An 18335-nucleotide genomic window follows, 5' to 3' on the forward strand; every position below is an offset into this window, starting at 1 on the left:
GCAGTCGTCTCTCTTGCACACCACATTTGATGCTTCTTATGCCCAACTTTTTTCTTAGGGCGCTAACTCTCTGTCGTGTATGCAAACTGACATTACATATCCAGTGGATCATACTAGTTTTATTTCTTTCAATGTCCTCACACACATACATCATACAGTCTACCATTCATCTTGAGTGAGAGGCCTTTAGTTGCCAGCAGAGGTAGGAGCTCCTTGAACTTTGCCCAGGCCACTATACTCGCAGAGCAGCCACCCCCACTACAGACTTGGTTGTTTAGGTAGCGGAAGTTATGAACTACTTCTAGTTTCTCCTCCTGGCATGTGATGGAATCTGTTTTCTGCACATCTTCAGTGTTTATTGCCCCTATGCATCTGCCACACACAAAAATTATCTTCCAGGTTAACCTTCCTTTGATATTGCTGCATCTTTTATGTGTCCATAACTTACACTGGGTACATCGTATGGAGTTTCTACCCATGCCTTTTCTACAGATTGAGTAGGGCCATCTACCTGAAGGGGTTTGTGATTTGACAGCCTTCCGACTTACTAAGACTTTGATTTTTGTTAGGTTAACCCTAAGGCTCTTCGATTCTAGACCTTGCTTCCACACCCTAAACTTCATCTCTAGTTCTGGCAGTGACTCAGCTTTAGAGCAAACCCCATTTTAAATGCAGAATGCATATTTTGTTAATATATTTGAGGTTTGCTTCCCCAGCAATCTTCATAGATTTCTGCATGTAAAGTGAATAATAGTCAGTCTAATCATTATAGACTGTTACAAGCACAATTTTGTTCCAAACAACAGATGTATAATAACCAGATCAAATCAAACATACCCTCAGTGCTTCCAGAGAAAAGAACCCATAATGTGAAAGAAATAACCGTGCTGTCTGAAACTTGTTTCGAATTTTGGGTGGTTTGCATTCTGTGTCAGAGTTAACTTGATGACAGTTTTGACAAAGTCTTCTCTGTCACAATGGGCTCCATAGTTGGAATGCTGAATTCTAATTTTGTTCATACATATACAATAGTTTCTACACGCTTTATGTCAACCAAATTCACTCACAAGGCATTGGTCAGCCTGGGTCTATACTATGCAGGTGTATAGTTCAGTCCCACTGAACCCCAAACCATGTGGTTATGAAACAAACTTCTTAACCACACAGCCATGCCTTAACCTCATGATAAATTAAAATTATTTTTTCCAAATCTAACACAAATTGAATCTCCATTTTAACCACACAAACAAAGAAAAACAAACAAATTATAAACTGAAATATAAAGTAGTACTTACCTCCAAAAATGTTGGATAAATATTGAGTTCAACGTCTATATTATCAATATAGGTGAACAATCTAGAAAAAAAAAAACAACCAAAGCATAAATAGGTTGTAATTGTTGATTTTATAGAATTTCAAAATGTTTCTCTAAAAATAACAAACATTTATATTTACAAGATTCACAACAATTTCTTTGGGGACTTTAAAGGTGTAGAAATATAAACATTTGAAATTAAGCAAACATTATTTATTCTCTCAGAAAAATTTATTTAAAAATATTTTATTTTATTTTTGTTTATTTAATTATTTGTTTGTACAAACTTTTTCAAGAGTATATTTATAACAAAATACACTACCAATTAATTTTTGAAATATAATCAAGAACTCCTGCTTTCGTTGCCAGTGTTTGATTGAAAAAAGATGATATCACATTGAATATAGTTTTCTCAATAGGAAATCGTTTGTGTTAATAGTAATGTTGTCACTGCTAGTTCTAATAATAATGTTTGCATTTCTGATTCTCTCTCTCTCTATATATATATATATTCTGTAAATAGAATGAAAAATTAAAGTACACTGAAATAAATGAAAGATATTTCAAGATATAACTAATAGCTTTCTTCTTTTTCAAATGTTTAAAGTGGTGATTACTGTACAATGAAATATTTGGCCTGTGCTTGTTTGGTATAAGTGATGCTCTTGTAGCAAATACAGACATCATCATCATCATCATCATTGTCGTCGTCATCATCGTCGTCGCTGTCATCATCATCATCATCATTATCATCAATGTTGTCTTACTTTCAGTGCTGTTGTGATTATTTGTTTATTATCTCTATGCCAGCAGTATATTTTCATGTGTCTTGGTCTAGTGTGATACAAGAGATATCTTGTATGAGACTTGACTCTCACAAGTTCATATTGTAACTGCATATCCATCAGATCAAACACTGTTCAAATCTCTACAATTGTTACTGATCTATTTTTCTGGTCTTAATGAACCTATTTTTTGCCATCATAACATTTCTAACAAATATGTTATAATCAAACTTAATACATGTATTTCTAATCTAAGCATAATATTTAATATAGAAAGTTCCTTTGTCACTATCAAAATGATTATTCATCAATAGAATGTTAATAATATTAAGTTTTTTACATTTACTAAATGTTAATAATTTAGACAAGCTTCTGCTGACCGATGTTCTCAGCAATGGGAAATAATTCTTTCAAATTTTGGCACACATCCAGTAATTTTGAAGAGAGTAAGTAGTTGATAATATCAACTCCCATACTTGGTTGGTACTTATTTTATTGAGGTCAACTTAACCTTTCAGCCTTTTGGCTGAAAGGTTAAGTTGACCTCAATGGAATTTCAGCTCAGAACATAAAGCCCAAAGAAACGCAGCTAAGCATTTGTTCCATGTGCCAGTTCACTTGTTGGCTTCTGCTCATTTGTTTCTGCCAGTTCACCAGCTTAAGCAATGAGAAATAATTGTTTATGAGACATTCACAGACACCTAGATACTGAGGTAGTTATTTGACCTATTTACAATATGGCAATAAACTCTTCCTATCAAACTTATATCATCATTTAAATCCAGGAACCACTTGAGCAACATGTATAATGTTACTTGTTCCAGTTTTTGTTCTATCCTGTTGGGATGTGTGAGTTCTAACACTTCAAAGACTCTAATTTGGAGAAAAAAATGTTGTATGATCTTGGGAAATAAAAATTCTAATCTTTTGAGATAAGCCCTTCTTCAGATCATTCCTTTTGTTTTTTCATGCCTTTCTGGTGCATCAAGGGGAGCAGCAAGGTGTGATGCTTGTTAATTATCCTTCTGTATTCAGACTATTCAAACAAATATAATGCTTATTTATTCATACTGTTTTGAATTAATCCTGCATTATCTTGTAGCTTCAGGATTTCAATATGATTGTTTATTTTCAGAATAACATTGTAGGGTAGGTGTGAGAGGTTGGATATAGCCAGTTCGAACATAAAACAGATAGAATATTAAGGCCGGATATGGCTTTTTTCAGTGCTAAAGGGTTAAGTCATATGCACCAAAAGTATCTATGCTGCCGAATGCTGAGAACCCTTGCTCTGCTACTGCAAAGCATAAAATGTATTCAAATTTACAGACATTATAGATCAATTGCTGCTGAAGCAAATTGCAATGAGTTCCCTTGGAATCTGGTTTTTAATTGTTAATTATAGATAAGTTTCACACCTACTTCATGGTTGAGCTGTGAGTTGTAGGAAAGATAACTAAGTATAAAAACAATTGTTTTTAACAAAAGAATTAACCCAACCATGCAAAAATGGGTATAAAAAGTGTAAAAATATTTTAGAATATTTAAGGATCAACTCAGGCATGCAAGCATGGGTATAAAAACAGAATAAAAATACTATGCAAATATTTAACTTGCACAAAAATTAGACCAAGTTATTTGAAGGAAATATACATACCTGTACGTTATGGATTCTTCACCAAATAAATTTTTTATTTGTTCCATGTCCTTGTCAAGTGCTGGATTTACTTGCACTTCTTCAAGCATTTCAAGATCCTGCCAATAAATAATAAAGATGATGATGATGATGACAATGACAATGATGACGATGACAACAATGGTGGTGGTGGTGACAATGATAGTAACAACAATGATGAGGGTGAGGATGAGGTGATGTTGATGATGACAAGGATGACAACAACGATGATGATGATGAAGAAGGTTGTCAACAGCAATCACAATGAGGGTGAAGCCAGATGGATCACTAATAATAAATCCAATTTAATATTATCAAGTAAAAATGTATTTCAAAAAATAAAATAAGATAAAATAAAGCATAAAATTTTAATAATAATAATATAAAAACAATGAGTAGTTAAAAAAGATAAAAGCAATGAATAAAGACCTAATTCTATGCAATTAGCAGGGTCTTGTAAAAAATTAATTATGTATTCTTCATTTGGCAGCAGCTGACTTAATCGTTACAGGCGTTTATAGATTATTGATTATAATTGTTTACTCTTTTACTAGTTCTTGTCATTGGATTGTGACCATGCTGGAGTATTGCCTTGAAGGTTTAGTCCAGTCACAGGCAAACTGTAGCCTGCAAGACCTGAATGGCATGCCTAATGGAAAATTACCTTGAATTTTTTTTCAGTATTGCTGCCTGCTTGATGATGAACTATCATGTTTTATGTGATCCACTCATGGAGGTGTGTGGCTTAGTGGTTAGGGTTTGAACTCATGATCGTAAGATTGTAGTTTTGGTTCTTGGACCGGATGTGTTGTGTTCTTGAGCAAAACACTTCATTTCACGTTGCTCCAGTCCCACTTAGCCGGCAAAAATGAGTAATCTTGCGATGGACCAGTGCCCTGTCCAGGTAGGGAATATATACGCCATGAAACCAGGAAACCAGCCCTTATGAGTTGGTATGACTTGAGAAGGTAATTTTACCTTTCAAGTGAAGGTGCATGGCTTAGTGGTTAGGGTGTTGGACTCATTACCGTATGATTGTGGTTTCGATTCCTGGACCAGACAATGTGTTGTGTTCTTGAGCAAAACATTCTATTTCACATTGCACCAGTCCACTCCACTGGCAAAAATCAGTAATCCTGCAATGGATCTGCGTCCTGCCCAGGTGGGGAATATATACACCATGAAACTGGGAGACTGGCCCTTATAAGTTGGTATGACTGAAGAACGTAACTTTTCCTTTACTTTTGTGGGCCACTTCTCAGAAAAAAGGTTGCTCGTGCATGGTTAAGTTCATCAAACCAACTCTAATACTTATTTTATTCTATGGGTCACTTTTTGCTCAACTGCTAAGGATGTAAACAAACTAACGCCAGTTGTCAAGCCGTGAGTGAACAAATACAAAGACAAGCATGCCATCATCACCACCAAATCTATCTACCCTCCTCCTTCTCCTCAACGTTGCTGTTGTCATCTACACCACTACAACTGTCACTGCCACCACAACCATCACCACCACTACTACCACTGCCACGCCCAACCCACCACCACTACCAGCAACAACAACAATAGCTCTATGACACTACTACAGATAGTGCCACCAACAACCTCTGCAGCCATCACCATCATAAACAGCAAGGAAACTCAAAACAAGGAGAGAAGCATCTATGTGCATACTTAACTTGTTAGAAATAGTAGCTAAAAGGTCATTTTGGATAATGTAGTCCAAGACATACAAAATGGTTGGTTTGTCATGCCTGGAATGTCTTTGATCATAGGTCCACTAAATCAAAGATGACCTGAAGCTAAAAAAACAACAGCAGCAGCTCCAGCAAAGGCTACCTAGAATCTTAAAAAAGAAAGAACTGTAGCTCTTAAAATTAGACAGGATGGCTGTTACTAGAAAGCTTGCCAATGAGGAAGCCTCTAAGTGGTCACTTAAATTGCAAGAAATAGCATAAAAATCTGCCTCAAATCACATCCCATTTAGAAAAGGACACATTGGAGAATATATTCCTCAAGATACTATATTGGAAAACACTGTATCTATGGTGAACTAGCAGTTGGCTCTCGGTCATGTGGTGGATCAAAGGGAAGATACAAGGACATTCTCAAGAAAACCTTGAAAAAATGTAACTTAATGCAGTTTACTTGGGAATGTTTTGCTCAAGATCACTCACTGTGGTGTACAGCTGTGTACTCTGGAGTACAGCACTCAGAAACAGAAATGATCAGAGAAACTACAGAAAGGAAGACAACAGGGAAAGTATGAGCCCCACTGAGTCTTGATTCTGCTGTTATGTGACTCCACTGAAATGATGGATCTTATGTGCATATTGGCCTAATAAGCCAACTAAGAACCCATAGAAGTAAAGCTAATAGTCTGGTCGTCTTCAGAAACATGAAGGACGAATGTTGTATTTGAAAATAAAATGAGATTGTCATATCTGCTGATCAAAGAACTGGTTACTTAATTAAGGATGACTTGCAGATAACCACCACCACCACCACCACCACCACCACCAACAACAACAACAACACAGGCAATGAGCTTCTACATGGTAACTCAACCTGTTACACATAACCAAAATCTCACATAAAACACACCTAACCATTTTAAAAGGAAGGACACATAGAATAGAGTATTTTTGAATAAAAGGCTGGCTAGTTATGTTTGAGACATCTTGATTTCAGATCCTTTTGATCGGGGTTGACCTGGGGCTAAACAACAACGGCAGCACATTATTCTTTTACACCATCACTGCAGCTATACTATAAAGATCATCTCTGCTATCAAAAGTATTAGTTGGACAATACCACCACCACCACCACCACCACCACTGCCACCATCATTGACATCACAAAAGACAATGGCCTCAGGCATCACCAACAAGTGCTACAACAGCAGTACAATAATTTTACCACTACCAGAACCACCACCACAATCACCACTGTCATCACCATGGCCACTACCATCATCATTGCTACCCTCACCACCACCATAAGTGCTAATAATTACAAGAACAATAACCACACCAATATCTGTAAACATATCAAGCAATTCAAATGTCATCTTATCTTTTATATATATATATGTGTGTGTGTGTGTGTGTGTGTGTGTGTGTGTGTATGTGTGCACACATGCATACACATATTCATGATAAACATACATACATATATATATATACACACACACATATATACACACAGCTCTTTTATTGATAAACTCTAACATTTAAATGTGTAAACACACATACATACACCACACATATGCACCCGCACAAAACATCAAACAATGAAAGTAATAAAATTAGATCAATGGAAATATTATTAATAATTAAAAAAACAAACAAACAATTATATAAACATACACACAGAAACAAATATAAAAAATTTAAAAATTTAAAAAATGCCAGACAATAAAATGTAAAGGTGAAAGGTAATAACGAGGGAAAAACGATAGAGCTGATGAATTCATTATGGTTGATATTTCTCACAAGAAACAACGAAGACAAGCTCTCTCCCATTCTCCATGCTGCTAATTAATTGTTGATCAAGAGATAAAACATGCAAAGTTTCATCTAAACATGGCAATTAGAATTGCTAAATGGATGATGTTTTACATTAATTTACATTGTTCGTTGTTGTTGTTGCTGTTTTTATTTTTATTGTTTTGTTTTTCTTTTGGAGGCTGCATAATGATATTGTGGTGGAGTGGATAAATGTATTGGACTCCCAATTCAGAGATTCTGAGTTCAAATATGCCGCAGGTTTTTCCATTACTTTGTTTTTACATTCAATATTTGATTTTACTTACAATCTCTCACCTATCTGTGGGTGAAAAAAAATATAGGCATAGGCTATGGCTGTATGGTTCAGTCCTACTGCATAACACCTTGGGTAAGTGTCTTCCACTATAACTGCAGGCCAACCAAAGCCTTGTGAGTGGATTTGGTAGATGGAAACTGAAAGAAGCCCATCGCATATGCGTGTGTGTCTTGTGTCTGTGTTTGTCTCCCCATCCCCACTTGACAGTGTTGGTGTGTTTATGTACCTGTAACTTAGCAGCTCGGCAAATGATATTAATAAAATATGTCCTGGGATCAATTTGTTCAACTAAAACCATGCTCCAGCATGGTCACAGTCAAATAACTGAAACAAGTAAAAAAATAAAAGAAAAGAATAGAAAGGTAGATTTAACCCTTTTGATGCTAACCCACCTGAGACTGTTCTTGGTCCTATGATACAAGCTTAATGTGTTAAAATGATCTAAATTAAAACTTTCTATCAAAATCTCATGCTAATTTTTGTTCCAAGTACCAGCCCAATAACGACAAAGTTATTTTCAAAATCAATTGAATCAAAGTCAGCCTATTTCAGCAGAAATATGGTAAGAAGAGGGTTAATCCATTGCTCAGCTGAATGCTCCCACTTTCTGTCACATGGTCCAATTCTTGTAGTTTGGTGATTTGTGTGTCTCAATGACTCTGAGAGTTATATCAGTGGATATCCCATGCAGGGAAGGTCAACTGAGGGTGAACTAATATGGACTGTCACTTCTTAGAGATAAAAATGGGTTTATGTAGGGCCAACACCCCTACCTAGAAAAAAAGCAAAGTTACTGAAGCATTAATGACAATTCAAAACCAACAAGATCAAAGAGACGAAGGCGTTTCCTTAGGGAATCCACAAGGGGAAGAGGTAGCAGAAGAGAGAATGCTATAAACTATGGTAGAATTGAAAAAGCAGAAAAAACAGCCAGAGTCAAGAACAGTGAAGAAAAGTTATTGATGGTAAACACTTCATAAGGAATGAAGGGTTTAACCCTTTAGCTTTCTGATTACTCAGTCAAATGTGATGATCATTCATTCATATGGTTTTAAATTAATCATACATTATCTTCTAGCTTCAAGGTTTTGATGATGTGATTGCTTATATTTAGAATGACATTCTAGGGTAGGTGTGAGAGGTAAAATCTGATTGGTTTGAACATAAAACAGGTAAAATATTTGGACTGGATATGGCTGGTTAAGTAAGTATTTAGGTGACTTTAGCAAATTTCTCTTTTGCAATGATTCAGGCCAATTCATTAGGTTGAATATAGCCTACCTTTCAGTTGTCACAGCGGCCCTGAAACGGGCTATCAGCATTACTTTTCCTCTTCAGACCAAACGACAATGAAAAAGGCAGCAGAGTGTCTGGGAGTTTTACCTTTGATAGAGTTGTTTGGTTTGTTAATGCTTCAGAATCAAGAAGTAATTCAGAAACTCTTCAGTTCTTGGAGAATTTAGGGAGCATTTGTTTACAATATGCTGATGAGTAATATCAGCACATTATAATTAGACTACAAGACAGTAAGAAAGATTCTATATAATCATTTGACCTGCTAAAAATAGTAGTAAAATCTCTATCAAACCACACATTACTGTCTTCAAAAAGGACACATTGAATATGGCCTGGAGAAAAGATGTGATGTTCATGAAAAGAATGCTTTTGATTACATGTTTGCTTGATCAGGGTTGGTTTAGGGATAAGCAGCAACAATAACAATATCACCATTATACCACCACCATCAACAACAACAACAGCAGCAGCAGTAGCACCACCGCCACCACCACCACCACCAAAAACAACAACAACAAATACACATTGATGTACATCATTATTCAATCCTATCTACTTGCCAATAAGCTATCAAATATGAAGTGATTAGCAGCATTCGAATTGTTTGTTTGTAGGTCAACATATTAACAGCATAGCTATGAATCCAACTTCATTGATGGTTTATTAGCAGCAACTACTTGTATGTATTAGCATTGTATGTATTGTCATGCTACAAGTATGTATTGAGATGGTAGGCTTAACATACAGTCTGTTTTAACACTACTGGATAATTCTTGGACTTTCACCCTGTTACAAACATTAAAACCAAGCCCTTAGTCGTCTCCTTACCTACGATTTTCTTGCAGATATTATCTCAAGCTGAATCAGCTACATCACCCTCACTAGTCCATAATGGCTTTCAAAGGTTATGGCATGCTCTTCTACCCCAGACTTACTTAAAGAAAAACAACCAGAAGTTACAGGAACAGATGCCAGCAACATTTGTCCAATGGTTTATATTCATCAAAAATGCTAACAGTAATCCAGAAGTTATATTAATCAATGCCAACATTTATCTCCAAGGTTATACAGAATATTACTAAACATTAAACAGAAAGCTATAAAAATTCATGAATGGCCACATTGCATGAATACTAAATGCTTTTGTATAAGGAATAGTATCAGATGTTTATTACATATATATTTGCAACTTTACAATGTTGGAATTATAAGCCTCAAATATTACCATTTTACTGCAAAATTAAACAAACTGGAAGCATTTTAAAATTATAAACATTAACTACAGAACTAAGAAGTATAATGATGATTCCAAAATTTAGCCAAATTCTCTTCAGACTAAAACCAACTAAATGTTGAATTTAGTCTGAATAATACATTACAACTAATAGCTCATAGATGTACTGTTTATTCTCTTTGTTACTTCTAGCGCTGTTACAATAGACTTTGCTTGTCTCAACTAGCACATTGTTGCACCTGTTTATCATTCATTTCTTGTCCCTGCTATTTTGTCTTGGCTCATGAGTCCATGTTTAAGCATTTTTGTCTCATACTGTTTTCCTTCACATGCAACCCTCTGGAATCCCCTGCTGCCCATATTTTCTACAAACATTAACATCATGTGAAGGAGTGTGCTCTAGTGGTTGGGGTGTTAGGTTCATGATCGTTAGATCATGGATTCAAGTCTTTGCCTGGATTGCACGTTATGATCTTGAGCGATGAGTAGCTCATTTCACATTGCTCCAGTTTACATTGCTGGAAATGAATACTAATGGTGTCTGAGGGTCAACCTTGTAATGGGCTGGTGTCTTGTTTGGAGGTGAGTCCATGTACTGTCAGATATTTAAACACTTCAGAAACCCAGACAGGCTCTGGTTTCATCATGAGCTTGTAGGCTGAGGCAGACATTAACATTACAGAAGTTTAAACTGAATGTCAACTGCAACAACATAAATCCCATAACCAGAAAGAATTCACAAAGCTCATAATCATTTCTCCCTTCTCCAATCTGCTGATTAATCAATAACAAAAAGTAAGCAACAGAAAAGTTATTTTTCTTACCTCATGCATAATGAAGTCATTGTTCTCATCACTACTACACTCCGTTTCAGAACTGTCTGTACTTGGGACAAAGGTCTCAGAGTTTTCTGAAGAATCCGAGCTTTCATCTGTTGTCAGCTGCAGATCATATCCAATATCTGATACTTCCATTGTATTCAGTGTTGATACTAACACATTATCTGCAACATAAGACATTAGAAAAAAAATATTTATTTTGTATTCTGAAGTAAATAGCATATGAATGTGTGTAAGTAGATTTTGGTATCATATCTTTATGTGTAGAAATGAGTGATTTTATTCTATAGTTAGCTTCCAAACATTTTGTGTCATTTAGCCAAACTAAATTCACTGGTGTAAATAATTAATAATATCTATTAATCCAGCTGTAGAAACTCTGCCAAATCAGACTGGAGCCTGGTGTTGCCATCCGGTTTCACCAGTCCTCAGTCAAATCGTCCAACCCATGCTAGCATGGAAAGCGGACGTTAAACGATGATGATGATGATGATGATGATGTCAATTTATTATACAAAGAATATATGCATGTGTGTAAGTGTATGTAAATAAGTAAGTATATGTTTGTGAAATACACTTACATATATTTTATGTGTGTGTATATATATCTGTATGTATGTATATTACTTTAAGCAGTTTGATTTGGTTTCATACAACTTAAAGTTTTGCAAGCCTCTAACAGAAGACTGTCTCTTTCAGATTTTACATTACTAAATTTATGTATGTGTGTGTATATATATATATAGCTCCCCTCTCTCTCAATATATATATATATATATATATATATGTATGTATATATACTCTCTGAGTGGTTGGCGTTAGGAAGGGCATCCAGCTGTAGAAACTCTGCCAAATCAGACTGGAGCCTGGTGTTGCCATCCGGTTTCACCAGTCCTCAGTCAAATCGTCCAACCCATGCTAGCATGGAAAGCGGACGTTAAACGATGATGATGATGATATACACACACACACAAACACATGCATATATATATATATATATATATTTATATATATATATATATACACACACATATACATACACACCCACACAACACCCACACATATTTATATATAACCATCATTTTATAAAGTGTGCAGGGTACTTTGTTTTACCATGGCAGCTGTATTTGTGAGGATATTTTATTACTTGCAAGACTATAGAGACTCCTTGCTTGAAAGGGAGAATACAAGATAGATGCTTTATGTGAAGTGTGAAGAGAATAATGTATGATGGGAGGAGCAGGGACTGGTTTGTTGCATGCATGTGTGAGTGTGTGTGTGTGTGTGCGTGTGTGTGTGTGTGTGTGTGTGTGTGTGCACGTAGAAATTCATAGCTATCTCACATTTTTACATAGGTGGATGTGGTCAGAGAAGTACCAGAAAGAGCAGTAAACTTTGAAGAGGTGCCAGAATGTACCTTCAAGGAAACATGTCTAACTTAAATAGAAAAAGAGACGGGAGAATCAGTGTGTGAGTGTGTGTGTGAGTGTGTGTGTTTGCGTGCGTGTGTGTGTGTGTTTGTGTGCATGTGTGTGTGTGTGCAAGCAAGTGAGGTTGCAAGAGTGGTGGCGAGTGAGAGATGGGTATAAAAATCAGCTGAAGGTGCTTAGATGTATATAGGAGGTAAATATAGTAAATTTTGAACAGGGATGCAGGTGGTCGATGGTAAATATGAGTGGGAGTGATAATGGTAAGAAAGAGGGATGGTAAGAAAGAGGTGGCAAGCTGTCAGAACCGTTAGCATGCCAGGCGAAATACTTAGCGGTATTTCGTCTGCTGTTACGTTCTGAGTTCAAATTCCGCCGAGGTTGACTTTGCCTTTCATCCTTTCGGGGTCGATAAATTAAGTACCAGTTACGCACTGGGGTCGATGTAATCGACTTAATGCCTTTGTCTGTCCTTTTTGTCCCCTCTATGTTTAGCCCCTTGAGGGATGTCAATATGAAGTAGGTGGCAGGAGGAACCCAGTTGTGTGCATTAATGGTGTACAGACACATTATGTTTCAAGGACATAATGTGTATATATATATGTATATGCAGAGGATGTGTGCGTATGTGTGTGTGAGTGCGTGTGTGTGCATGTGTGTAACTTCATACGCATATTGTTGTACAACTCTTTGAGGAGACTGAACAGTTTTATTAACAGTTAGTGACTAAAATCTGCATTAGTTGAAGACTCAGTAAGAATTGTAGTGATATAATATTGTCATCCTAACATTCATGACTATTTTAAAATCTAGTCCATAAATCCTAGTGAATTACCTTCCAAAGCTTCCAGATTGAGGGACTTTGATATTGAAAGATACAAATCTATGGTATCAAACTGAGTGAATATACAGGCTGCTTAATGTGACTTCAAAACTCATCTCCGAAATATATAGAAAAACTAATATTGCAATGTTTAATGAAATAAACACAGAAAGAAAAGAGTAAGCCACTCTGTTAAAAACAGAAGACCCTGTGGTACCCCATGCTTAAGGATAACAAATCTGATTTTCTTTCCAATAATAAACTCTAAATGTAGGCTGATTAACCCTCCTAAAAATGAGTTAGGTAAAGTAAATTTGTCCTTGATGCTATCAATTCTGATACGAGAAGGGTCAATGAATAGGTCCAACAGAATTGCAGCACTTTCACTATCAAGTGGTAATGCAATATTGAGTAGAAAGCTCTTGAAGAGAGTTAAGAAGAGGAAAAACCTGACTCGATCCTCCTTTTTTCTTAGATGTCTTTCTGAAGATAGCCAGAAACATTTTATTCCTCACTGGACACCATTTTCCAAGCATACATATCACAAACTTTATAAGTATATTATAAATATAAAGATTAGTCATTTCTACCAAGACAATGTCACTTTCAATATTACATGCTACAACAGTAAAAAGTATGCAACTATGCAGTTTTTATTCTGGACACCTACATACAATTGCTAATATCAATCCATTTGTCCTTATTGGAGATTCAGCTTGTTCTTGGCAGTGTGTCATAGATTGACCCACTCTCTAAATGACAGTATCTTCCAAAATTACTCAGCGCTCCCAGCCAGCAAATTCAAGGGTTGGTTCACTCAACATATGTAGTCCTTTAGGTCTGGGAATAGGGAAAATTCCACCTTTCTATTCCATATTATTTAGAGACTCTCAGATCAAAGTAATGACCTAGCCAACATAATCTGAGGCATGCCTGACAAGAGCTCTCCTTATTTGCTCAGAACATATAGCTACCGTCTCTGCCACTCGGAAAAACAGCACATATTGAAACAGCATGCCATATCTCTTAAAAAAACAAAAAACAAAAAAAAAATCATACCATTTCATCAACATAGCTCCATATAAATTTGAAGCCATTAATTGATAGTAATGTTTCATAACTTTAACTGTATCTTTAGTGAAGTTCTTTTAAATTTCAACTGGAATATTTCATGAAAGCAAAGGTCTATTTTTATCTATTGAGTTACAGCTATTCCCTTTTCAGCTGCTACTAATACAAACACTTAGTAGTTGCCTAGCAGTCATCTCTCAAATGAACTGAGCTAACAGGACTGAAATTTATCCATCAACTTTCTTTAAAATTCTGGAGACCCTGCACTTGGATGTAAAGGACCTAAAGAATCAGATATGGTTTAACATGTGTGAAACATTGAATAATGTAGATTTAAAACATTAACTGTTAATACATACCTACATGATGCATGCATATGTATGTACATACATACATACACTATAAATTAACAGCTAAAATAGTCAATATAAACAACATCAAACATTACACTTTTGTAAACATCAGTAAGAAGATGACACTGGAAAGTTTTGCCAAGAGTGTCTTCAGCATGGAGAATTTACAGTTAAGTGCAGGCTACCATACATGAGGTGGTGACAAGAAAATAATTTATAATTTATTTACGTTACAATCAAAATGTAAAAGTCATTAGTATTAATGGAAATTTATTTTCTGAAAGGGAAACAAAAAGAACTTCTCCAATTTCAATCAACCAAAAAGTAAATAAATAGATGAAAGACAGAGGGAATGTTTCTGAACTTTGGCCCTGATGGCAACTCTAGACAATCTTAGTTCATTCAACAACTGCCAAGGTCTCAGAATGACCAAGAAGCCTGACTACGTGCAGTGCTAAGTGACTGACATCACCAATAAAGTAGGCAGTGATGTAGTGGATAGATATTTATGCTCAATTTGAGTGAAAAGATAATTCTAAGTCAGAAACTCAGTGTAGAATAATCAGTAATGTGGTCATCTGGCAAAATGATAAATACAGATAAACCATAACAGGTTTGTAATTATTTTTCCTGATCTTAAATTAGTGTTAATAAAAACATAATGTTTCATATTAGGTCAAAGTATATCTTTAAAAAAAAAACCTAATTTAAAGGTCCAATATTCTCAATTCAAAAACCTAGGATTAGGATAGGGTCAATCTCATAGCTGTTTTTATAGGCATATCCGATTTCCAAATCTTTCTCTCACATTTTTTGCACTCAAAAACTATTATAATCCACCAAATATAATGCTAACTAAAACTGACATACACTTAGTTCACTTCAGACCACGTCAGTGGATGAACTTTGAATAAAGTTGCATAGTCAAACAACCAGTTGAAAGTAACTGAATGAAAATGCAATTTCATGATGGTTATGCAGCAGAAACGTCCCTTGGACACATTTAAATCATTTATGCTTATAAATATGTACACACACACACACACACACACACACACACATATGTAGTTAATTTACTACTTTGCATCTCCATAACTTAAGGCATATTATTTTCACATTATTGTTGAGGCTGTATCAATTCAAGTTGTCTTACCACTATCACTTCCTCAGCTACTCCCCAATGCCATAAACCACAGCTACCTTCATAGACATTACTATAAGATTACAGTAATAGACTGAGAAAACATAAGATTTGAAATTTGATAGAACAAAAATTTAATGTTAAAGATGAAAGAAAATATAGTATACACTTTACCCTAACAAGGCATCTACTAAAAAAGATAAAGGTAGGAAAGAAAACAAATAAAGGAAAATGAGGAATAGAAGGAAAAAGAAAGAGTGGAAGAGAAAGAGAAAAAAGACACAAAAACAAAGAAAAGAAAAGAAAAGTAAAGTCATCTAAATGTTTCAGTGAAGTAGAATGTCATTGGCTAGGTTATTGATCCGTGACCAAATAATTTGCCACCTAATAATATATGTATTATTCAAACATATGTCTTCCCCTAGTGGACAGTTATTACAAAGGAGATAATCATTTCTACATAATATTTGGTGGGATCAAAAATTTGAATTTGATATTAAAGAATTATAAAATGTATAGAATTCACATGAAAGACACACAGGCATATTAGATGCATTGCAATTTCAAGAGTGCATATTCATGAAAAAGTTTTTTAGTGCATTAAAGCATGTGATGTAGGTCTAACTTTACATATAGGACTTGGGGTGATTTTTTGGATTTTTTTTTTGAAAAAAATGTGTTTTATATTTAATCAAATAAGGTACTTCAAATTTTTATTTTTGTTAACTTATTAGGCACAGGCATGGCTGTGTGGCAAGAAGTTTGCTTCCCAATCACATGGTTCTGGGTTCAACCCTACTAGCTTGCTGCCTTTGAGGTATTTCTAATTTTGTGACAAGCCTTTTTTTCAGAGAAAAATAGAGGGAGAGAGAGAGAGAGAGGAGAGAGTGGGAGTGAGAGAGTGAGAGAGAAAGAGACAAAGTTATATAAATCACAGAATTTATTTATAATATTTTAATGGAACTTATTTTGTGAACTAGTAAATTTGAATGAATTTGTATTCTACAGGAAGACATGATTTCTAACATATTTGGCATAGCCATATTCTAAAAATAAGCAGGAAAAAAGGGACATAAAAACCTGTGGTTTTTCTCTGAAGAAGGAGCCTTTTGAAACATTGAGATTAACTTGCAATACCAATGGTATAACAACTTAATCATATTTGCAAATTGGTTATTGATTTTTGCAAATGTAAATCCCATTCAGTTATTCAGACTTGTTTTTATTTGTTTATTTGATTAAAAAAAAAAACCCTTCTGAGATTAAAGGTGTACGGTGATAATGATAGAATTTGAACTTAGAGCAATGTGACACAACAGATCAGCCTATATATGCTAAATGCATTCTAAATGCTAACCCTCCTCTTAGTAAAAGTGATAGTTAATGTTAAGAAGTAAAAGGATGTGAAATAATTTGAAGCGACAAAAGATAAATGTGGTAGCAGAGCAATCCTATGCATAAAAACTTTGTTCATATGTGCATTTATGTGTGTGTGTGTGTATGAGTGATTGGTGTTAGGAAGGAGCATCCAGCTGTAATAATCCTGCCAAAACAGGTGCAGAAGTCTGGTGCAGGCTTCTGCCTGGCCGGCTCCTGTCACACCTTCCCACCCATGCCAGCATGGAAGACAGATGTTAAGCAATGAATATATGTATATATATATATATGTATACGTACATACATATATGCATGTAAGTCATCTAATAGTATAAGTCAAGAAAAAATGCACTCATATCGCAGTGTACAGTATTATATATCCATTACGGCCAATCTTACCAATTGGTTTCACGCTAGGTATTCAATGGAGTGTAAGGTAATAGTCCGATTATATAACCCTGAGCTCATCAGAGGTAGCCATTTTTCATTCTATAACAGTTACCTCTGATGAATGCAGGGTTAAATAATTGGACTGTTATTTAACACTCCATTGAGTCTCTAGCACAAAACTGATTGATAAGATTGGATGTAATGGATATGTAATACTGTATACTTCGATCAATATATATATATTTATATATTCTCTTTTTGGAATATCTTGAAGCACACACATAAAACTTTAAATAATAAGATGTAAATGTCGGGTTGAAAAACCCTTTTGGATAGAAAAAGGCTGTGGTACTTGAACCTAGGTCTCCTGTAGACATAATAGGTGTTCAACCATTGTACCAAAGTATCCCTTTGAATATCTCTATTCATTTTTGTTAACTTTAGTCAAATCAGTAAGAACTATATGTCTACAGATGTGGGTACAACATATTCTCTCAGGTAAGAATGAAATTAACTAAAATGGATAAAGAAATTCAAAGGATTGCTTTGGTACAATGGTTGAATACCTGTCATATCTACAGTAGATGTGTGCTTGAGTCACACAGGTAGCCTTTGACTTTTCCTATCCAAAAGGATTTTACAACCCAATATTTACATGCATATCTACATTCATAATTTTATGTGTGTGCTTCGGAATATTCCAAAACGAGAATTAGTGCAAGTTGTCTAGTACATTTATAAAATTCTTATGGTGTCAACAATTTTTACATATATATATATATAT

At 35.1% G+C, this 18335-nt stretch overlaps 1 protein-coding gene across 4 annotated transcripts in view; it reads right to left on the reverse strand.

The window, feature by feature from the left end:
- Positions 1 to 18335, reverse strand: part of LOC106868150 (protein mono-ADP-ribosyltransferase PARP6) — a 189197-nt gene that overhangs the window by 56849 nt on the left and 114013 nt on the right. For all 4 annotated transcript variants that reach the window (XM_014913285.2, XM_014913284.2, XM_052966385.1 and 1 more), the window contains 3 exons: positions 10955 to 11133; positions 3758 to 3855; positions 1296 to 1356 (listed from right to left, as the gene is read on the reverse strand). In XM_014913285.2, the coding sequence (XP_014768771.1) occupies positions 1296 to 1356; positions 3758 to 3855; positions 10955 to 11133 (338 nt within the window). The remainder of the gene's footprint in view (positions 1 to 1295; positions 1357 to 3757; positions 3856 to 10954; positions 11134 to 18335) is intronic.

This window comes from Octopus bimaculoides, chromosome 3 (genome assembly GCF_001194135.2).
Source record: "Octopus bimaculoides isolate UCB-OBI-ISO-001 chromosome 3, ASM119413v2, whole genome shotgun sequence".
NCBI lineage: Eukaryota > Metazoa > Mollusca > Cephalopoda > Octopoda > Octopodidae > Octopus > Octopus bimaculoides.